Here is a 23,941-nt window from a genome sequence, read left to right on the forward strand (position 1 = left end):
GAGGACAGGATCGTTGTCAATGACAAGCAAGGAACATTGATATACAGCACGCCCAGGGAGGATGACGCCAAGAAAATGTTGGACCTGAAAGTCATAAAGCTCGACGGCAAGGAGTACGAGGTGAAGACATACATGGCTGCGCCTGAAAGCTGTGGCAAAGGAGTGGTACGTGGACTTGATATCAGGCTCTCTGAGAGAGATAGAGTATCGTCCTATTCTTGGTGTGCGAAGGATGGGCAACTCCACTTCGGTAATCATCACCTTCGTTGACGACTACGTGCCGAGATAATAATAATAATGGCTTTATTTCGCATCAAGGATACATGATGCAGGAGACCTGCAGAAAAAGCTGGCGTGATGCCAGCTTGACAAGGCCGCAGGCCCCCCTTCCCCCTCCCCGAACACATCGCAGCAGCGGTAACACTTTCATAAAAACATTCGGGATCATACGCGTAAAATAAACAGGTCTATGACAAGAAAGAAATCATCGCTGTCTATGTGTGATAAAACGAAACGTCTAATGCTTAAACAACAACAACAAAAATCTATTTCAAAAGATGCAAAAAATGTTGGCGTATTTGCCTTAAAAAAAGGAAGCATTTGCGTAATACATCCGAGCGAAGCATACAAACATGTATACGACAAAAATGAGCAATCAACACTGTACAGGTGTAACATATTGGTACATATAATGCTATAAACAAATAATTTCGCAATGTGAAATACAGACGCATTTGCCTTGCAAAACACAGAAAAAAGCATCATAAAAAGAAGAAATATGCCTAATTTATTGCTTTGTCAACACCACAAATGCATACTAATTTCCTAAAAAAAAACAAACAAGACACCAAGAAACATATCGTGAAAAAAAAACACAAAGCAGTATACAAAATACACGTCAACAAAAACAAAATACAAAAATACATTCTTTAGAAATTACAAGTAACAGAAACGAGTGATCTTGACGTCTGGAGGAAATGATTCCGCAGTTGTTTAAAGGTGATTTTTTCTAAGTCAATTTCGTTATCCCTAAGTTCATTTAGTAACCTTGGAAGTTTATTTACCAACGATTGAAGACCGTATGTGGTTCTAAAGGTTCGAACAGTCCACACTTCATTTTTCCGGGTATTATACTTAGGCTGGTTGAGTATTAAATCTGCCAACTGCTTTAGAAATGGGTTAGAGTTTTTTATGTCTTGCTTATATTTCTTGGACAGAAAAAAATCATACATTTTTATTACTGGCATTAGGTTGTATTTTTCAAATAAGGAACAAGTATGATAAGTACGTGGCACGTTCTCTACCGCCCGTACAAACCTTTTTTGCAACATATGAAGTTTGTTTATGTTTTCTTTAGAAGTTAGAGCCCGAACTAGATAGCAGTAATTGACTCTTGATAAAAATAAGGTATTGTAAATTAACAACAAAATATTCCGAGGAAGCAAGTGCTTGTTTCGGTACACAAGGCCGACTACCTGAGAGACCTTCGTAGCTAAGAAGTGTATGTGGTGATCCCATGATAATGTTTCTTGAAATATTACTCCTAATATTTTAAGAGAAGGGACTATCTCGACAGGGGTGGAATTTAAAAAGATCGCTTGTTTTACAATTTCCGCTTTATTTTTAGCATGAAATACCATAGCCTTAGTCTTTGCAACATTTATTTTTAGACCGTTTTCTCTTGTCCATTTTTCTAATCTAATCAGCAGTAGATTTGCATGTGTTATTAATTCGTTCACTGATTTTCCTGTTAAAAATATATTCGTATCATCTGCATATATTATAAATTTTACGTTAGGGGAGATGTTCACGATATCATTAATGTAAATATTGAAGAGGAAAGCTCCCAAAATGCTTCCCTGTGAAACTCCTGCAACTATTGACAAAGAATCGGAATTGCAACCACCCAGGCTAACAATATGATTACGGTGTTGCAAATAAGACTGTATTAATGATCCCGCCGTTCCCCGAATACCGTACCGTTCCAGTTTTTCTATAAGTAATTTGTGGTTAATGTGGTCAAAAGCTTTCGTAAAATCTACGAACAATCCTAACACAACGTTTCCCTGTTCGAATTGCTGATAAATGTACTCTTTCTGTGCCATGAGAGCATATTCTGTACTGAAACCTTTGCGGAAACCATACTGCGAGTCATGAAGCAACTGAAACTTCCTTTCAAAATTAGTCAGCCGTTTTAATATTAGTTTTTCTAATGCCTTCGATAGGACTGGCAGAATGGACACAGGCCGGTAATTCGACATGTTATTTCTATCGCCTTTCTTGAAGAGGACGGTAACGCGTGCAACTTGCATTTTAGTGGGAAAAACAGCCCGGCCAAGGCACAAATTGAATATATGCGTTATATAAGGAAGAAGGAATATAATGACATGCTTTATAGGTTGAACTTGTATCCCGTCAATATCAAGTGCTGTACTGTTTTTCAAATTCAAAACTAATTCTTTTACTTCATTCTCACTTGTCGGATCAAGAAAAATGGTACTGTCGATAAATGGGACACTTCCAAGGTTACTACTCACATCACATTTTTCTGCGACATTTACAAAATATTTATTGAAAGTGTCGGCCAAGGGTTTTCCTGATATGACCTTGCCGTTAAGATTCATGCTATGTACTGAACCCGTGGACACATTGCGATTTAAGAGAGAATTTAGCCTTTTCCACAGTATATCTGAGCACCCAGAAACTGAACTAAACATATTGTTATAATATTCTTGTTTTGCCTTTTTGAGATCTTTATTTAGGCGATTTCGTTTAACCTTGAATTCTTTAAACAATTTAGGGTCTTTCGTTTTAAGATAGCGGCTAAATGACATATTTTTTTCTTGTATTCTTTTCCGAAGTTCCGCGTTAATCCAGAGTTTACGAACTTTCCTGTTCTGCTTTGTTTTAACCAGAGGAAACGAAGCAGTATAAATTGGCTTTAGTATGTTCAAAAATTCTTCGTACGCCTTGTTTGGCTCATTCATTTTAAGTATATTCGTCAAAGGAGCCCTCAAAATCTTCTCCGAAAATATTTTCAGAGTTTGTTCGTTTATACGCTGGGTGAAAAATGTGTTCGGTTTGTTTTTGTCACATAAGTGTTTCCTACAACAAATGTATATTGGCAAATGATCACTCAAATCTACAGTAATCACACCAGCCTTGAGGTTTTCTGTCGGTATATTTGTTAAGAACAAATCAATCAAGGACGAAGACATTTGTGTGATTCTCGTAGGGACAGTGATCATATTTGAAAAGCAATGAGATTTCAGCAAAATATCAAATTTTTGTACTATAGCTTCCTGTTTGAGCATATTTATGTTCATGTCACCGCCACACACAACGTCTAAACGATTTGTGTTAGTGAACGCAAAAAACGTGTCCAGGTAATCCAGAAAGGATGCCGTTTCGCCGTTTGGTGGTCTATAACAAACGGCAAGAACCACATTTTGTAGTTTAACTGATAGAAATTCGAAGTCATTGCAAGAGTGGGTGAAATTTTGAATTAGGTCACAGTCAAGGACCTTTTTCACTAGAATACATACGCCACCGCCACGACCAGAAATTCGATTAAGGTAGAACGTATTGTACGAAGGCAAGCGAAACACGCTGGCTTTATCTGTTAACCATGTTTCAGTTAACATTATGACGTCGAATACATGATTTAATTGTTCGAAAAAAAGGCTAAGGTCGGACTGTTTATTATTTACCGATTGCACATTCAAGTGAAAACATTCAAACGAGTTTGAATAGAAATTTCCTAAACTCTGCGAAAACGCTTCTGGAAGCACATAAGAATCGTTTCCTACGCAAGCCATGTTGAGCCGATCATTTCTTCTTTCTTTAGCTTAGTTTGTTTAGATCACTAGCATTTGCGATGCGTATGGCTTTCTCCCCATCAGCTTTACGCACTAGAACTTTCCTGTTTGAGTGCCATGCATACTTGAAGTTCGCTTCTTTAGCCCAGTTCTTTGCCTCAAACAACAGCGCACGCGCTCTTTTGGTCAGGTTTTCCGTCAAGAAGAAGTGCTCATTTAGGCTGCTCAGTTTCTTTCTGTTTTTCCACCAGAAATCTCGGTCCGCTTGCTTCGCAAAACGACAGATAACGACCGGCGTCTTATCTTTTCTGGGCGGAAGCCGATGAATGGCGACCACATCACTTTCTGCGAGTGGCGGGAACTGGTGTTTAATTGCCATTGCATTGATCGCTTCTAGCAAGTTTTCATCTTCCGTTTCCTGTATTCCATGGAATTCTAGGTTGAGTCTGCGGCTCCTCCACTCAAGATTATCTACTTCTGCCTGCACTTCAGCTACTTCTTGGTCCCGCATCTCAACCTTTTCCAATCTGCGCTTAATGTCCTTGACGTCACGCTCGTTTTGTTCCGTTTTTTTTAGTATTTCGTCGTATTTCTCACTCAAGTATTGCACCGCGTCGTCAATGCTCTCAACTGTTTCTTTGAGCAGTACTAGTTTATCCAGCTTGTCGTTAATAGCTTTCATCCAAATTCGGACATCTTGCATGTCGGCCTCACTGCCCGCTTCTTTTGATTCAGCTGATGCTGCTCGCAACCTCGCCCGTCTAAAGGTAGGGCAGCGCCATGCATCGCAGTATGCCTGCCCTTTGGACTTGATAGTTGCTTCAGAAATTCCAGCACATTTGCCGGCGTGAAATGCTTGACAACAGTCGCTACATTCAATCCATACGACGTCCCCAGTGAACGGCTTATCGCACACAGAACATGTTCTATCTCGGGGCATAGTTGCACAAAACGACAAATGAGAACAGTAGTTTACACAGCAGCACCAGCAGTAGCAGCAGTAGTTGCGGCACAACCAAATTTACAGCGGGCATAGAAACAGCACCAACCTGCGAAACAGAAGAAGAGACCGTGTTCGTTTACGCCGTTTTTTCCGCCGCAACCACTGCTGCCAAGTGGTCTCGGTGATGGCTTGGTCCTCCCTTTAAGAAACCCAGTGGCTGTACGGCGCAGGTGCGGTAGAATTCATCGCAGGGTAGTTTGGCGCAGGCGCAGCGGAGCTTGTTACTTCTCCTTCGCACCGACGGCGATGTGCATATGGACGACGAAAAATGCGCACGGTATCTGACGAATGCCAACAGCCTGCGAAACAGAAGAAGAGACCGTGTTCGTTTACGCCGTTCTTTCCGCCGCAACCGCTGCTGCCAAGTGGATGATCGTCTTTGGGACGCCGATGAAATGTTTTCTCTACAAGAAGAGATATGAAGTGTGTTACAAGTGTGGTGAGCTGGGACATCGATCCGACGTATGTGACAGCCCGCACGAAAAATGCAGAGGTTGTGGGGTGGCCTCCCCTCTCACGGACCATGAATGTACGCCGAGGTGCCGTCTGTGTGGCAAGGAGCACGTGACCGGAGACAAAAGGTGCGAAGAAATTTTTCGGACACCTTATATAGTGAAGAAGCGACTGTGGGAAATGAAGCTTGAAGAAGCGCGGGAGCAAGAAGAACGACGCAAGGCCGAAGAGGGCACGCAGCGGCACAGCAGGACAGACGGGGTTCAAGATCGTTCGAGGCGCAAATCCAAGCATCGAAGTAGATCGAGAGGGCGCTCGGAATCCTTTCCCCGATTGCGACCGCTGGAGAAGCCGGGAGTTTCTCACAAGGCATCCCATGATGGTGGTGATTGTGCCCAGGAGAAGTCAAATCCACAGGACCACAGGTGGGTTGGGTAACTAAGGTCTCCCAGGATGCTAATACAGAGATGATTAATGCTCTTAAAGAGCAAAACAGGATATTACAGGAGCAAAATGCGGAACTACGTAAACAGCTTGATGAGATTAAGGCTCATCTAACCAGTAAACCAGGGAAGGCGCTGGAAACACCCCAGGTAGCAAACCAACCGCCTTTAAAAAAGAAGAGGGCTAAAGAAACCAAAATTGAAGAAAATCACGGAGCGAGAATTGAAGCGCTTGAGGTGGAAACAAAGTCATTACAAGGTATGCTCCAAGCTGTACTAGAACAGATGAAACAAGTAGGCAACGCTATTGAGCAAATTAAGGCTGAATTTGCTAGCAGGGACGACAGATAGAATGGCTATGCCAAGCGCTCAAGCTAAACCAAGATGGCTCTGCACCCTTACAGTAATACGATTTGGCAGTGGAACTGTAGGGGTTTCTCGCGCAAACGTGCGGTTTTACAATCTTTTCTTACCAACGCCGATCGACCGGAGGTTATTGCGATCCAGGAGTGTGGGAAAAATGCAAAATTAGCAGGTTACAAATCTTTTGCCGAGTCGGGTAATGATACCCAAGTTACGACTTTCGTAAAGAGAAACATTACGACATTGCAGCATGAGACGGGGAACTCGCAGATCGATCATGTTTTAGTTGAACTCGTGCCTCGCAAGCGCAAAGACAAGAGTCCTGAATGTGTATAGTTCCCCCAGGCAGCGCAAAATCAACTTTGGTGATCTTTTCACGAAAACAAAGGTTATTTCAGCAAACGGTCTACTATTGATGACTTCTTTGCGCAAACACGTACACGGACACAAGGAAAAGAGGCAAACAACACGGGCGCAAACTCACAACTAGTTTATTTTGAACAACGAACTGTACTTATATCTTCACGAACCCACTTGCAGCTTACATGCAAGAATGCTGGGACAAGGGAGAAATACCGCAAGCTTGGAAAACGGCCAATGTAGTCTTCATTCCTAAGCCAGGGAAAAAGCTCAGTCTTGAACATCTCAGACCCATTTCCATCACATCTTGCGTAGGAAAATTGCTGGAGCACGTCATCCAAACAAGACTGACTAGGTTCATGGAAGATGAAAACCTGTACCCTGATACTATGATAGGCTTCAGATCCCACCTATCGACGTGCGATATTATGCTACAGCTAAAGGAGGAGATAATAGACAAAAAGACTGTTGACACCAAAGTAATTGTGGGTCTGGACGTCTCCAAGGCGTTTGACAATGTCAATGTTGTGGGCGGCAGCGGTAGCAGTGACACGGATCAACACATCGTGGACTAAGCGCATCTTGTATTCATTGCAGAATCCAGCAGTGAAGGAACAACCAAGATATCTTTTCATCGAGCGCCGACAGCTGTCACCATGGTCGAGCCTGGAAGTACAGACACGTGTGCAGATTGGCGTCGTGGCCAGCCCTTAAAAGCGTCAACCAGAGGCCAGCTACCGTCACTTTGTGGGCGGCAGCGGTAGCAGTGACACGGATCAACACATCGTGGACTAAGCGCATCCTGTAATCATTGCAGAATCCAGCAGTGAAGGAACAACCAAGATATCTTTTCATCGAGCGCCGACAGCTGTCACCACGGTCGAGTCTGGAAGTACAGACACGTGTACAAATTGGCGTCGTGGCCAGCCCTTAAAAGCGTCAACCAGAGGCCAGCTACCGTCACTTTGTGGGCGGCAGCGGTAGCAGTGACACGGATCAACACATCGTGGACTAAGCGCATCCTGTATTCATTGCAGAATCCAGCAGTGAAGGAACAACCAAGATATCTTTTCATCGAGCGCCGACAGCTGTCACCACGGTCGAGTCTGGAAGTACAGACACGTGTACAAATTGGCGTCGTGGCCAGCCCTTAAAAGTGTCAACCAGAGGCCAGCTACCGTCACTTTGTGGGCGGCAGCGGTAGCAGTGACACGGATCAACACATCGTGGACTAAGCGCATCTTGTATTCATTGCAGAATCCAGCAGTGAAGGAACAACCAAGATATCTTTTCATCGAGCGCCGACAGCTGTCACCATGGTCGAGCCTGGAAGTACAGACACGTGTACAGATTGGCGTCGTGGCCAGCCCTTAAAAGCGTCAACCAGAGGCCAGCTACCGTCACTTTGTGGGCGGCAGCGGTAGCAGTGACACGGATCAACACATCGTGGACTAAGCGCATCCTGTATTCATTGCAGAATCCAGCAGTGAAGGAACAACCAAGATATCTTTTCATCGAGCGCCGACAGCTGTCACCACGGTCGAGCCTGGAAGTACAGACACGTGTACAAATTGGCGTCGTGGCCAGCCCTTAAAAGCGTCAACCAGAGGCCATCTACCGTCACTTTGTGGGCGGCAGCGGTAGCAGTGACACGGATCAACACATCGTGGACTAAGCGCATCCTGTATTCATTGCAGAATCCAGCAGTGAAGGAACAACCAAGATATCTTTTCATCGAGCGCCGACAGCTGTCACCACGGTCGAGTCTGGAAGTACAGACACGTGTACAAATTGGCGTCGTGGCCAGCCCTTAAAAGCGTCAACCAGAGGCCAGCTACCGTCACTTTGTGGGCAGCAGCGGTAGCAGTGACACGGATCAACGCATCGTGGACTAAGCGCATCCTGTAATCATTGCAGAATCCAGCAGTGAAGGAACAACCAAGATATCTTTTCATCGAGCGCCGACAGCTGTCACCACGGTCAATCCTGGAAGTGCAGACACGTGTACAGATTGGCGTCATGGCCAGCCCTTAAAAGCGTCAACCAGAGGCCAGCTACCGTCACTTTGTGGGCGGCAGCGGTAGCAGTGACACGGATCAACGCATCGTGGACTAAGCGCATCCTGTATTCATTGCAGAATCCAGCAGTGAAGGAACAACCAAGATATCTTTTCATCGAGCGCCGACAGCTGTCACCACGGTCGAGCCTGGAAGTACAGACACGTGTACAGATTGGCGTCGTGGCCAGCCCTTAAAAGCGTCAACCAGAGGCCAGCTACCGTCACTTTGTGGGCGGCAGCGGTAGCAGTGACACGGATCAACACATCGTGGACTAAGCGCATCCTGTATTCATTGCAGAATCCAGCAGTGAAGGAACAACCAAGATATCTTTTCATCGAGCGCCGACAGCTGTCACCACGGTCAATCCTGGAAGTACAGACACGTGTACAGATTGGCGTCATGGCCAGCCCTTAAAAGCGTCAACCAGAGGCCAGCTACCGTCACTTTGTGGGCGGCAGCGGTAGCAGTGACACGGATCAACGCATCGTGGACTAAGCGCATCCTGTATTCATTGCAGAATCCAGCAGTGAAGGAACAACCAAGATATCTTTTCATCGAGCGCCGACAGCTGTCACCACGGTCGAGCCTGGAAGTACAGACACGTGTACAGATTGGCGTCGTGGCCAGCCCTTAAAAGCGTCAACCAGAGGCCAGCTACCGTCACTTTGTGGGCGGCAGCGGTAGCAGTGACACGGATCAACGCATCGTGGACTAAGCGCATCCTGTATTCATTGCAGAATCCAGCAGTGAAGGAACAACCAAGATATCTTTTCATCGAGCGCCGACAGCTGTCACCACGGTCAATCCTGGAAGTACAGACACGTGTACAGATTGGCGTCATGGCCAGCCCTTAAAAGCGTCAACCAGAGGCCAGCTACCGTCACTTTGTGGGCGGCAGCGGTAGCAGTGACACGGATCAACGCATCGTGGACTAAGCGCATCCTGTATTCATTGCAGAATCCAGCAGTGAAGGAACAACCAAGATATCTTTTCATCGAGCGCCGACAGCTGTCACCACGGTCGAGCCTGGAAGTACAGACACGTGTACAGATTGGCGTCGTGGCCAGCCCTTAAAAGCGTCAACCAGAGGCCAGCTACCGTCACTTTGTGGGCGGCAGCGGTAGCAGTGACACGGATCAACACATCGTGGACTAAGCGCATCCTGTATTCATTGCAGAATCCAGCAGTGAAGGAACAACCAAGATATCTTTTCATCGAGCGCCGACAGCTGTCACCACGGTCAATCCTGGAAGTACAGACACGTGTACAGATTGGCGTCATGGCCAGCCCTTAAAAGCGTCAACCAGAGGCCAGCTACCGTCACTTTGTGGGCGGCAGCGGTAGCAGTGACACGGATCAACGCATCGTGGACTAAGCGCATCCTGTATTCATTGCAGAATCCAGCAGTGAAGGAACAACCAAGATATCTTTTCATCGAGCGCCGACAGCTGTCACCACGGTGAATCCTGGAAGTACAGACACGTGTACAGATTGGCGTCATGGCCAGCCCTTAAAAGCGTCAACCAGAGGCCAGCTACCGTCACTTTGTGGGCGGCAGCGGTAGCAGTGACACGGATCAACGCATCGTGGACTAAGCGCATCCTGTATTCATTGCAGAATCCAGCAGTGAAGGAACAACCAAGATATCTTTTCATCGAGCGCCGACAGCTGTCACCACGGTCGAGCCTGGAAGTACAGACACGTGTACAGATTGGCGTCGTGGCCAGCCCTTAAAAGCGTCAACCAGAGGCCAGCTACCGTCACTTTGTGGGCGGCAGCGGTAGCAGTGACACGGATCAACACATCGTGGACTAAGCGCATCCTGTAATCATTGCAGAATCCAGCAGTGAAGGAACAACCAAGATATCTTTTCATCGAGCGCCGACAGCTGTCACCACGGTCGAGTCTGGAAGTACAGACACGTGTACAAATTGGCGTCGTGGCCAGCCCTTAAAAGCGTCAACCAGAGGCCAGCTACCGTCACTTTGTGGGCGGCAGCGGTAGCAGTGACACGGATCAACACATCGTGGACTAAGCGCATCCTGTATTCATTGCAGAATCCAGCAGTGAAGGAACAACCAAGATATCTTTTCATCGAGCGCCGACAGCTGTCACCACGGTCGAGTCTGGAAGTACAGACACGTGTACAAATTGGCGTCGTGGCCAGCCCTTAAAAGTGTCAACCAGAGGCCAGCTACCGTCACTTTGTGGGTGGCAGCGGTAGCAGTGACACGGATCAACACATCGTGGACTAAGCGCATCTTGTATTCATTGCAGAATCCAGCAGTGAAGGAACAACCAAGATATCTTTTTATCGAGCGCCGACAGCTGTCACCATGGTCGAGCCTGGAAGTACAGACACGTGTACAGATTGGCGTCGTGGCCAGCCGTTAAAAGCGTCAACCAGAGGCCAGCTACCGTCACTTTGTGGGCGGCAGCGGTAGCAGTGACACGGATCAACACATCGTGAACTAAGCGCATCCTGTATTCATTGCAGAATCCAGCAGTGAAGGAACAACCAAGATATCTTTTCATCGAGCGCCGACAGCTGTCACCACGGTCGAGCCTGGAAGTACAGACACGTGTACAAATTGGCGTCGTGGCCAGCCCTTAAAAGCGTCAACCAGAGGCCATCTACCGTCACTTTGTGGGCGGCAGCGGTAGCAGTGACACGGATCAACACATCGTGGACTAAGCGCATCCTGTATTCATTGCAGAATCCAGCAGTGAAGGAACAACCAAGATATCTTTTCATCGAGCGCCGACAGCTGTCACCACGGTCGAGTCTGGAAGTACAGACACGTGTACAAATTGGCGTCGTGGCCAGCCCTTAAAAGCGTCAACCAGAGACCAGCTACCGTCACTTTGTGGGCGGCAGCGGTAGCAGTGACACGGATCAACGCATCGTGGACTAAGCGCATCCTGTATTCATTGCAGAATCCAGCAGTGAAGGAACAACCAAGATATCTTTTCATCGAGCGCCGACAGCTGTCACCACGGTCAATCCTGGAAGTACAGACACGTGTACAGATTGGCGTCATGGCCAGCCCTTAAAAGCGTCAACCAGAGGCTAGCTACCGTCACTGTGGGCGGCAGCGGTAGCAGTGACACGGATCAACACATCGTGGACTAAGCGCATCCTGTATTCATTGAAGGTTTGTGATACAACTTTATTACTCGATACCGTAGCATTATTTCCGTTGTATCACTGCTGCTGCTGCCCCTCAAGCTATTGTACTTGTATGGGTTTCGCCTTCTGGAAGCTTCGTTGCTATGTCTGCTGTCGCTGGATGCCCATCTTGCAAGGTGCAGTTTGAAGAAAAAGATCTAGTTGTGACATGTGCTGAATTTAGCATGGTTTTTCATGTTGGAAAGTGCAGTGGAATCAGTGACCGATCTTTTCGGTCAATGAAAGACTCAACTAGAAAAACCCAAAAATGCGGTGGCTGCCGGGGTGAGACACTAACTGCGTCTGGCCCATTGCAGGCACAGCTGGCAGAAATCAGCAAGAAGCTGTCGCAAATCTCTGTGCTAGAGACAAAATTAGACAGACTAATGGGCTTGCAGGATACAGTGCGGCACATCGAAACATCTGTTCAGCACTTGTCTGATACCTATTATGAACTAAAAGATACTCTCATTCGGCAAGAGAAGGACATTTCTGATTTGCGTCGCCGAGTCGAAACTGTAGAAAAGTCGCCGGAAGTTACGCAAATTACGGTGTTGAAACGACAAGTGAGCGAATTGGAGCAGTACAGTAGAAGACAGAATATCGAAATTCACGGCATTGCTCCTCGCGAGAATGAAAGCCTCTTTGAAGAAGTTAATAAAATAGCGCGCTGTCTTGAGATCCCTGAACTATCTGAGGATGACATTGACGGGCTGCACCGCCTCCCGACCATAGAAGGCAAGCCTCCAGTCGCTATCCTCAGATTCGCATCGAGAACAGTAAGGGCAAAATGGTTCGCGAAACGAAAGCAACTATTGAACAGGCTTCCGGGAGTGAAATTATTTGACAACTTGACTGCAGCCAACAAACAACTGCTCTGGATGGTGAAGCAAAAAGCAAGAGAAAAAGATTATCAGTTCGTCTGGACTTCAGAGGGCAGAATCTTTGTGCGCAAGCAGCCTGACATGCGCACAATCAAAATCTCAATCGAGGATGATCTGGCCAAAATTACGTAACACCCCCTGATTAGAAATTCCCTTGATTCTAGTAAACAATGGCTACTCATTTAACTTCTGAGCATTTCAATAGCTTAGTACAAGTTGAGGAATGCTTCCGTAAGAAACACGCTTCACTTTTTCACATGAACGCAAGAAGCCTCAGAAATAAACATGTAGAAACCGAGGCATATTTATCTCAGTTAGATTGTTGTCTTGATTTTTTAGCTTTCTCTGAAACTTGGTACTCAGATGACGCAGAAGTGCACAATTTTGTCGATTATAAGCATGTTTCTGTTTACCGTTCCGGGAGGCGTGGTGGGGGCGTGTCCCTTTATGTCCACCAACGTAATCACTTCTATACTCTGAGGGAGTTTACTTGCATGTGCGATGATTTCGAAACGGTTGCTATTGTGTGCCGCAACTTTCTTATAGCTGTTGTTTACCGCCCGCCTCAGGCGGCACTCTCAAACTTTCTTGACTATGTCGAAACGCTACTACATTATGCCAATGCTAATAAATGGAACGTCATTATGGTCGGTGATTTTAATGTAAATCAGTTTACCGATAATCGAGCAAAATTTCAGGTACTTGAAGTTATGCTTGCGAATAACTGCGATAACCTAATTCACCAGGCCACCAGGGTTACTTCACGGTGTGATACGCTCATTGACTTATGCTTTACAAATGTACCAAAGGCTGAAACTTGCTCTGGTGTCCTGGGTTCAGATATCAGTGACCATTTATCCATAGTTGCAATTTTTCCAACGCATAATTATTCCAGTGCAGAAAAGTTCACTACGAGACGCATAAATCAGCGCAGCATCACTTTATTTCTGTCTCTAGTCTCAGCACAAACTGGGAAGACGTGTACTCCGAGCAAAATCCATCTAGATCATATGAAATATTTGTGTCAATATTACAGCACAGTTATAATACGGCTTTTCCTTTAACAACAGTAGTGAAGCACAGAAAGGCGCGGAAGGCATGGATCACGAGCGACCTTTATTATCGTATTAAACAAAAAGAAAAATTATTTGCTAATTTTCTAAAAACACGCGATCTTCAAATAATACAGGAATTTAAGAAGTTTAGAAATAGGTTAAATGTCGACCTAAGGAAGGCCAAACTTGCCTTTTTTGAACGCAAGTTCGAAAGCGTCGCCCAAAACAGTCGTAAGACATGGAAGGTCTTTCGTGAATTGACAAGTACCCCCTCATCAGGAGTACCAGCGGAATTAGAAGTCGATGGCGTGAGGTATTCTGGGAATTCTTTAGCAAACTTGTTAAACAGTTATTTTATCAATGTTGGAGCTGCTGAGCCCCTCCATACTGTGCACCCAGAACGAAATTATATGACGTACGTGCATTGTGCAGTGAAAGACACTTTATTTATTTGTCCTACTTCAGAAGATGAAATCATGTCTATTCTAGGTTCTCTTGAGAACAAATCAGCTGCCGGAGAAGACGGCATAAAAGCTTCACCAGTTAAGGCCGTGGCACATGACATTGCAAAGCCATTAACGCACATTTTTAATGAAATGATATCATCTGGTATCTATCCTGATAGGCTAAAAATTGCTCGTGTGACTTTACTTCATAAAGGCGGCAAGTGTAATGAGTTGGGTAATTATAGACCAATATCTGTACTATCAATATTTTCTAAAGTTGCAGAGAAAGTCTTATGCACGCGATTTAATAAATTTCTGTCAGCGAAAAATGTTATTGTAGAGCAACAGTTCGGATTTCAAAAAGGAAAGTCTACAGAAAAGGCACTTTTACGAATAAAAGATAGAATCATCCAAAGTATCGAAAACAGGTTATTTACAGTTGCTATATATCTAGATTTCAAAAAAGCATTCGACTCCATCAAACACGAAATTTTATTCCGTAAACTTGAAGCATACGGCTTTAGAGGTAAAGCACAAAATCTTATCCGTAGTTATTTGCACAATCGACTACAGTACATTTGTCTCCAGGATGCTCAATCTGAAGAAACTTTAATCAAATATGGTGTGCCCCAAGGCTCTGTACTGGGCCCTCTACTATTTATAACATATGTGAATGATATTGTTAATATCCCTTTTACTGGGGAGGTATTAATGTATGCTGACGATACGAGTGTTTTCTTTTCTGGGAATGATTTGAAGGAGCTAGAGGCGATGTCAAACAACTGGTTGAAAGAGCTTAATCTCTGGGTATCTTCTAATAAACTAGAAATAAATGTTAAAAAGATAAAGTTCATGCTTTTCTATTCTAAAAATAAAGAAGTAGATTACATTATGAAACTATACTACGGCGATTCGCAACTAGATCTAGTACCCAATCATTCGTTTCTAGGCGTTTCTTTTCAATCAAATTTAAGTTGGTCAATACACATGAACAATGCAAGGATGAAGGTAGCGAAGTCTATAGGCATGTTGAACCGTTTACGTAACTTTTTAACAACTAACTTAAAGAAGGAATTGTATTTTTCCATAGTACATTCTCATTTTAGTTACTGCTAGTTAGTGTGGGGAACAGGAATTAAGACTGATAATGAAAAGCTTTCTTCTTTACAGAGGAAAGCAGTTAGACTACTTGAATAGGGGTATAATGTAGATACGTCAGCTCTCATGTTAAAGTACAGAATTCCACAATACTGCCTTGTTTACAAAATAAAATTGTCGATGTACATATATTGCGAAGTATCGGGAGACCGGGGTTCATTTAGCCGTCGCTATTTAAGCAGGAACACCGGCCACGACCTTCGTAAAACACACATAGTTGTGGAAAGAACACGCACAAACTATGGGATGCAAACAATAGACTTCCAAATTATGAAGTTATGTAATGAGCATCCTGCAATAATTGAACTAGCACGATCGTGCACCAGCTCAAAAAAATTCAAAATGAAAATTCGGTCCCTCTTTAACACTTAGGATAAATGCACTCTCAGCACGGTAGGGTGAGCTACAGTCTCTCATACTATTTGTGTGTATATATATATATGTGTGTGTGTGTGCGTGTGTGTTTATGTGTGCTCAGCAATGATTTCTATTGTTACAACAGTGATTTCTTTTGTTCTTTTTTTTATTTGTATGTATATATTTTATGTATGTATATATGTTTATGCGTGCGCATTGCAATAATTTATATTGTTTCTATTGCTACTGTTACGCCCAGCGCGAGCAGGACCATGTCAGGGGGCTAACCACCTCCTTTTGTCCTGACCGCGGGCAATGCTTTTTGTACTGTCCGAAAAATGAATAAAAAAACATGAAGCCTTACTTAAGAACCTTAGTGCGCTAAACGTAGGCGTCAAGACATACAACTACGTGAGGGGCTTTCTCTCAAATCGTACAGCCACTATCAGCAAGGGAGGGCAGTCGCTTGAAAACATTAAATTGGGGTATAAAGGGGCGCCACAAGGGTCTGTACTCTCTCCGACTCTTTTTAATATAGCGATGATTGGACTTCCTGAGAAATTGGAAGGAATCGAAAATCTGCACCACACAATATACGCAGACGATGTGACGCTGTGGATAAACAGGGGTAGTGACGGACATATTGAAAGCGCACTTCAGGCGGCTATAGATACCATCGAACAATATCTCGAACCACTAAGGTTAAAATGCTCGACAGAAAAATCAGAGGCTCTTTTTCTACCATCGCAAAAAAGGAAAACAACCAATCCCCTCGGAAGGGGTTGCGACATCGCTTTGCGAGTGAATGGTAATGCTATTCCAACCGTAGACAGTATGAGAATTCTAGGGATGCGCATACAAGCAAATGGAAAAAACACTGAAACTATCCGGAGACTCGAAGCTAGTGCGAACCAGACGTGCCGCCTGCTTAAACGTATTTCTAACAAGAATGCGGGGATGAAGGAAGCCAATCTTTTAAGATTAGCTCAAGCTTTCGTGATAAGCCGTGAACTATACGTTGCCCCTTATCTTAAATTAAGTAGAACAGAAAAAGATAAAATTGAAGCCATTATAAGGAAAGGCATCAAGACTGCGCTAGGGCTTCCCCCGAACACCTCTACGGTTAAACTTCTTGGGCTGGGTGTCTCCAACACTTTAGTTGAACTAATAGAAGCCGCCATGATGTCACAGCACCAAAGACTTCTGAGAAGTAGAACCGGGAGGAAAATCATGGAGCGCTTGGGGTTCGAGCCCACGGAGTGTTCCAGGCAGACCGCTAGCATACCTAAATCAACTAGGGCAAGACTGAAAATTATACCGCTGCCGAAAAACATGCATCCGGCGTTTCATGAAGGCAGACGCAAAGCTAGAGCTGTAGCCCTGCAGGCGAAACTTGAAGGTCGATCTGGCGTGCTTTACACGGACGCTGCAGAATACGAAAGAAAGAGAGCACACACAGCGGTAGTGGTTCGCGAGAACGGGGACCTGGTCTCGTGCTGCACCTCTAAGAACACAACCACCACAGAGGCAAAAGAACTTGTGGTTGCTTTGGCAATAGCTCAAAAAGGCACTCGATTCATTGTTAGCGACTCTAAGTCAGCCATTAAAAACTACGATATGGGCAGGATCTCTGCTACAGCCATCAAAATTCTAAGACAAGGACCAGTACCCGCAGAGCTAATCTCACTAGTATCGTCCCCGGCCCATCAAAGTATGAAGGGGAATGAGAAGGCGCACGCGATCGCCCGAGGGCTCACTTTCCGGTCGATCGACGCTGACCCGCCGCCTTCGCGCGAGCAGCCCCTCTCCACAAGAGACGAACTACGAACGTTTCAGGAAATCACCGCACACTATAAACTCTACCGTAAGATTTATCCAGAGGCAGCTAAACAGCTGAGCAAAAAGGAGGAAATTCTGTGGCGAAAATTGCAAACCGGGGTGTTTCCAAACCCTCACCTGTACAGTAAATGGCACCCGGAAGTGTTCAGCTCCAGATGTGCGCACTGCAACAGCACTGCGGGTTTAGTGCACATGGTATGGACCAGCCCATCCTACAATGATCCAATTAGAAACGTAGAATCCTGGGAGGCCTTATTACACAGCCGTGACGCCGAAGAACAGCGTCAAGTCATCGGTCTCACCCTGACCGCCGCCGAGTCCCAAGGAATTCCGGCCGATGGCTAGGGGGATGATTGGGGGCAGAGGCCGAAGCCTCCTCCCCCGTCATTCTAGACGGGTGCAATAAACGTTATTTCTCTCTCTCTCTCTCTCGCTGCTCAGGTACACATGGGGAGCAAAAGAAATGTCGTGGTGTCTCATTTCCTGTAGCCATTCGTACAGCCTAGAACGCAACATGTACAAAGCAGAACAGGGCACGCTGAAGCACAAAACTGTTCACGCAGAAAGAAGCCTCCACGGATAGCGACGCACTGCAACATGCACAGCCGACGAAAGTTACGGGAGTGACACGAGCGAGCATGCAGCCAGTGAATACGGATGCGACAGCAGCGCCACATTTGTCTCTGGTAGTGGTGGCGCCGCGTAACATCACTCAGTTTTGCAACTTACCTAGTTCTAGAAACGTTAGTACGGACAGGCTGGCACAGTAGTTAGCGCTTTGGCGTTCGCGTGCTTTTCCAAGTCAAAGTTAATTGTGGTGGTGCTGGTTAGAAGAGGAGAAAGGCACTTAATTTCTGCAGCCTGGCCGGGAGCACGGCGCAGTGCCTAAAGTTCGTGTGTACCAGAATGTTTTGAGTGCCACGACCGGCCGCCTCGGGGAGGGGTACACCCAAGGAGTGGAAGCCGCCTATGCGCCGCTACGGGAGCGAGGGAAGCCGCGCCGAGCGTGCGGTGGCCATGTTGCCAGTGGCAGAAAAGAGCCGAGCGCTGCAAATTTATGCTTCATCGCGCTGCGGGTGAAGTGACTCGTGTGTTTATATAAAGCAACGAAAACAAGTAATTCTGGTTGTAAATGTTTATTGCGACTTGTGCGCAGCCAAGTGGCATGTAGAGAACTCAATTAAATTGCATATGCATCAAATAGCGATGCCTAAAGCAAACACATCATCGAAAATATAGGTGCCCTACTGGTGGTTGAAAATTATTGCCCTTGTCAAAAGTGGTCCCACCTTACTTTTGACCGATTCTCGTTTTTTTTTTGTTTCGTCATGTGTTGTATCCTCATTTTTACGTATTGTTCGGCGATTTGCCTGCACAAACTGCAAACCTTATTATCAAGCGTATCAAAGTCTAGGACGTGCTGCTCTAGTTTATGGAACCAGTTTTTCTCGAAGGAAGCTCATAGAACTTTCAGGATGAGGTGTTTTGCTCTTGACTTCACCGTTGTGATGGAATCACATTCAGCCTGTAGCCGCCTCATACCTCGACTTCCTTACAGAGGCTAATGACATCCCGCGACGGTGAAACAAGACCACCTCGCCTCTTACATTTAATTAAAGGTGTCAGCTCATCCGAGTGCATGGCTGCTATACACTCTTCACAGGTAGTTGCAGTTCGACCTTTCGAACAATGAAGCCTGCTATGTATGGCACCACGGAACCGACAAAAACAGAAAAGCTTTCGGGCGATGCGTGTTGTCGTGGTCATCGGGCTGCAGGACTGGGGCCTTGCGCATGTCAGTGAGATTGCTTCTTGGATCTACCATGGCTGCAGGAGTCGTTGCATTCAATACGGAGAGAACATCTTCGGAGCAGTGTCCAGAACTTGAAGACGTGACTTCCGTCGGAACCAATAGACGCTTGTATGTAGCCATAAACTGCGAAGATGTTGGGTTGTTGTTATGGCCGCCTCATCCACGTATTGATTCAAAGAAGTTTTCGGCATAGTCTTGACTGAGTTTGTGTGTCAGTAAGTATTTCAGTTGACCCTGGCTGACAAGTCTGTCAAACATTCTTTCCGTGCTTGCCATGCGTATCCAAAAACCAATGAATCCGTTTTTTTTCAGTCCTTCTGTCACTGCCTGATCTCTCAGCCCGTTTATGTACGCTCGAGTCTCCGCAAAAAACGACTTCTACAATGCTTCGTTCCCCTGCCGAAGGGGCGCTTTGTACGACCTTGCCAGCGGGTTCCTGGAGTTTTAAGATGTCAAACAAGCGATCAAAAGTTCTAATAAACGTAGATCTTGTGCTGGCAGCCTTGAATTGCGGCAGCTTTAGCTTTTGTTCGCAGAAGTCCAAAGCGTCGGCAACTGAGGCACTCGATCAGTTGTACAGCATATCATACGTTCATTTTCTTGCTTTTCCCATTGGACGTGGACTTTCGTAAGTTTGTTTCCGAGCCACAACCCTTCTTCACGTTGAAGTGCCTTCAATGCCACTTCATAACCCCAATTCACATGCTTCCCTTCAATGTCAAAGAGGTGCTCAAAGCACTCTGGTACACAGAGCGAAGTGATCTCAGTCTTTCGCATTCGACTTCTCACGGCGAACAGCTCACTCCCAGAGGCTCCGCGTTACGGGATCTTTAGGAAACCTGTAAAAGAAATCCGGACTGTTATGTTTTGCACGCTTAGATCGCGTCCGCTATAGCTCCCTTTAGTAACGAGCGCGGAATGGCTATGTCGAAGACGTTTTCGTGTACGTACAGGTGGATTGTGAGGCCACAACCTTTTTTCAACCTGTTGGCACACCCGTAAATGACGCAAGAGGCAACCATTGTAAACCATTTGTCTTTACATGCCGACAAGGTGAAACAAGAACGGACGAAATCAGCAGCTCGCGATGGCACTGAGCACGCTTTTTGCCACTGGCAAGATGGCGGCGGCTCGCTTCACTCGCACAGCGCCCCTTCCACTCCAGCAAGTTTTATGTATCCTCCTTGGTTACACCGCGAGGAATGTTGGCGGTGGCGCTGCAGTCAACGGCACTTGAACGCGTCGTGAAAGCAAAGCGTGAACCACTGAGCCACCCCAGAGGGGGGTGTCTGACCAGTTCTCCAGGACCAAATAAAGTTAATTTCACTTCACTTGAGCGCGTCTCTGCCTCCTTGCCGCGCTCGCTCGCAGCCTGCCACGCAGAGCGCGAGTCGGCGCGCGTTAACATTTCGGGGAATTTCATGTGTTTGAAACAGGTCGTTACTTTAAAGTAAAAAAAATACCCTGTGTATTTTCAAACCAACTGTCTGGCATGAGCGAAGCACACTTTTCCCCCTCTATTCACTTCTGCACGCGTATTGCTGCTAAACAGGCATTTCTGTACCCGACATGACTACTTACATAAAAGCATAGCAGTTTTGCTCTGCCACGCGTAGCCGGTTTGCGCTTTCGTTCTCTTCGTTAGCGCAGTTCAGTGGAAGACTCGTGTGACTTTAATAGCGCCAGAGCAGTATTTTCCATAAGTGGCTTTCGGTCAGCATATACAATTATTTCACACGCGCTGCTAACGTAGAAGGCAATTTTTGTGCACTGCTACGTATACCTAAAGCTGAAATTTCCCAGAAACAGAAATACACAGGAAGCAATGAAACACCAATTTAGAAAGCTTGTGCGGCAAGATTATGCTGGTGACGTCCGTCGCCAGCATAATCCTGCCGCACAAGCTTTCTAAATTCGGCTCAGCTTTAAATGCTGCTGTGCTTTTCTGCGTGCAAGGTCGCGAGACCTGTTTAGTCCCTTGACAAAAAAATGAAGTGTTGATCACATTCAATGCTATTCAGGCCCTTCTTACTCACAAGGGCCAGCACATCCATAATGCTGTCCTGCTGCAGCTCTGCGGTACTGAAAATTCGGTAAAAATGTCCTCAAGTTCATGCGCTTGTGAACATCGAAGCATTCAGACATTTTCCCTCGGAAGCAGGCAGGAGCAGCTGGTCCATACACATTTAGGACCTGGTCTTTAAGACACACTTCCGTGCAACGTATCCCACAATGTTATGTGTTAGCCTCGAGTCACTCCTTTTGGTATTACACGAATGCGTTGATGCGCCTCCTTTACTCTCAAGTGCGTGCAGCCTGTGCTCCATCAAGATTTCCCATGTTGTTTAAGGTGTCGACAACTTGCTGCTGTTTTTGGCTACTTGCTGGCTGGTCTTCCACTGAAAGAAGCGAGTTGATGACGTCTTCAGGCACGTATTAGCCGGTGACACTCTCAGCGAAATTATAATAACTCAAACAGTTTAAAGTAGTAATCAGAACCTGCTGTGGACTTCGGCGAGCGTTGCCGCCAGACGCCTGCCTCATAATCCCAAATGTACTTTCGAGCTTGTCCTGGCTCAGACGCAAAGTCATTACATATGAGAATCCAACCTCTGAATGTAGGTAGTTCAACAGAGCCAAAGTACTTGTGATGGTAATTCTAAGGCTTTCTGCTGTTGATTCGCTCAAGAGCTTTCCTTTTTCAGCATGAGCCTCCCACATGTTCAAAAAGTACAGGAAGTCCGCGAGCTCTTGCACTGCGGACGAATTGGGCTTCAGAGCCTCTGCAGAAAAACGTGAAGTCATGATAGCTATAAGCGAGTTCATCATCCTGCAAGAGTAAAAGATCATCTTGATGTTATAGAACTTACAGTATTAGTCATGAAATAGTCACTCATAAAAATGTGAAGATACATGAGCAGTGAAAGAAATTACAGTAATAAAAATGAAATGTTTCTTTAGGGTTTCTTAGTAATTTATATTAATTTGACACACTTCATTGCAACAGCACTCTCAAATCATGTAAGGTAGGTTGTCTCTATCCCTCAAGAGGAAGGTATATAACAGCTGCATCGTGCCAATACTTAGCTATGGAGCAGAAACCTAAAGACTTACAAAGAGGATTCAGCTTAAGTTGAGGACGACGCAGCGAGGAATGGAAAGAAAAATGGTAGGTGTAACCTTAAGAGACAAGAAGAGAGCAGAATGGATTAGGTAACAAATGGGGGTAAAGGATATCACAATTGAAATCAAGAAGAGGAAATGGACATGGGCGGGGCATTCAGCGCGTAGACAGGATAACCACAGGTCATTAAGGGTAACTAACTGAATTCCCAGAGAAGGCAAGCGGGTTAGGGGGAGAGAGGAGGTTGGGTGGGCAGATGAGATTAAGAAGTTTGCGGGTATAAATTGGCAGCAGCAAGCACAGGACCGGGTTGACTGGCAGAACACGGGAGAGGCCTTTGTCCTGCAGTGGACGTAGTCAGGCTGATGATAATGATTGCACCAGTTCCCAAAATGTTCCTTGATGCTGAGACTTTATAAACGAGCATGTAAAGATGTGATAAAGCCGTAAATTCCCAATTTACCTACTTAACAATCATGTACAATTCACAAATGCAAATGTGTGCACGTATATGTATATATACTATATTTGTTGTTTATTTTCCCTTAGCTATCCTGCACATACTTTGTTACACATCATATAGGGCCGGTCCGTAGCTACTTCAGGTTACTGGTCCGAACAATTGTATATTCAGTTTTTTGTTCATAAGAGTGAAGCGCAGTCTTTGTCCAGCGGCTTGTCAAGCCTGCATAGAGAGAGAGAGAGAGAGAGAGAGAGAGATATTGACTTTATTTAAACATATCCTGAGGAGGCTGAGAAAGGGCCATTACGTGCCTTAATTCAACCAGGAGGCTCTGCCCAGGATGGCGCTGGCAACCGAAGGCTTGTAGCGATGTCCAGGGCCCTCTGGACCGCCTGTAGTTGCTGCTTGTATTCATTGCTCTTGAGGGCTTCCTGCCAAGTCTCTTGGGTATTGAGTTTGCTGCGCTGTGGGTAGGGCACAGCCAGATCATGTGTTCGAAAATGCAATAGGAATGGTTGCAAAGGGAGCTTGTGGGTGATGTGTCGGGGTCGACTCTGTGTAAGGTGGATGGTGTTATGTACATATGTGTTTGCAATCTTCTTAGAGTTAGAGCTTGTACTTTAAGTTTTGGGTGCGGGGCTGGGAAGGCACGTATTTGTCCCCGGTGCTAAGTGATCTCGTGGTACGCGAGTGCTTTGTCCTGGCTGCAGAGATTCTCATACCGCTCACTCATCGAGGGGTCGTTGTCCGCGGCGCGGCGTGTGAGCTCACTCGCCAGGCGGTTGACCTCTTCATTGGGATTGCAGTGGTCGAGTCCCGGTAACTGTCCCATGTGGGCTGGGAACCAGGATACGTAGATTTGAGCTCTCTCTTCTTTAACAAGAATTTCTTTGCTCTCGTACTCTCTCACTGCGTTGATGGTTAGTTTTCCAGTGCTTCTAGCTACTAGGCCAGCCACGAACGTTCGTGCCGCCGTTTTAGAGTCTGAGTATATTGTGGAGTAGGCTTGGCAGCTCTGCAAGGCTAACGCGATCGCCATTTCCTCTGCTTCGTGGACATGGCTTGTTTGGACGGTTGCCGCGTATATGAGGTTTCCGTCTATACCAACGGCCGCTATGGCAAACGCCTCCCTG

General features: G+C 45.9%; 1 protein-coding gene across 1 annotated transcript; it reads right to left on the minus strand.

The window, feature by feature from the left end:
- Positions 1-286: 286 nt before the first annotated feature.
- LOC119181078 (uncharacterized) lies at positions 287-21,090 on the minus strand. Its single transcript, XM_075882832.1, has one exon. It carries the CDS (start codon positions 4,756-4,758, stop codon positions 3,844-3,846), a length of 915 nt encoding a protein of 304 aa, XP_075738947.1. The 5' UTR covers positions 4,759-21,090; the 3' UTR covers positions 287-3,843.
- Between the last annotated feature and the right edge of the window lie 2,851 nt (positions 21,091-23,941).

The sequence above is a fragment of the Rhipicephalus microplus genome, unplaced genomic scaffold (assembly GCF_043290135.1).
Source record: "Rhipicephalus microplus isolate Deutch F79 unplaced genomic scaffold, USDA_Rmic scaffold_14, whole genome shotgun sequence".
In the NCBI taxonomy this organism is placed as follows: Eukaryota; Metazoa; Arthropoda; class Arachnida; order Ixodida; family Ixodidae; genus Rhipicephalus; species Rhipicephalus microplus.

Coding starts and splice junctions, on each gene's coding strand:
- LOC119181078 (XM_075882832.1), bottom strand. CDS start 4,758: ATGCCCCGAGATAGAACATGTTCTGTGTGCGATAAGCCGTTCACTGGG.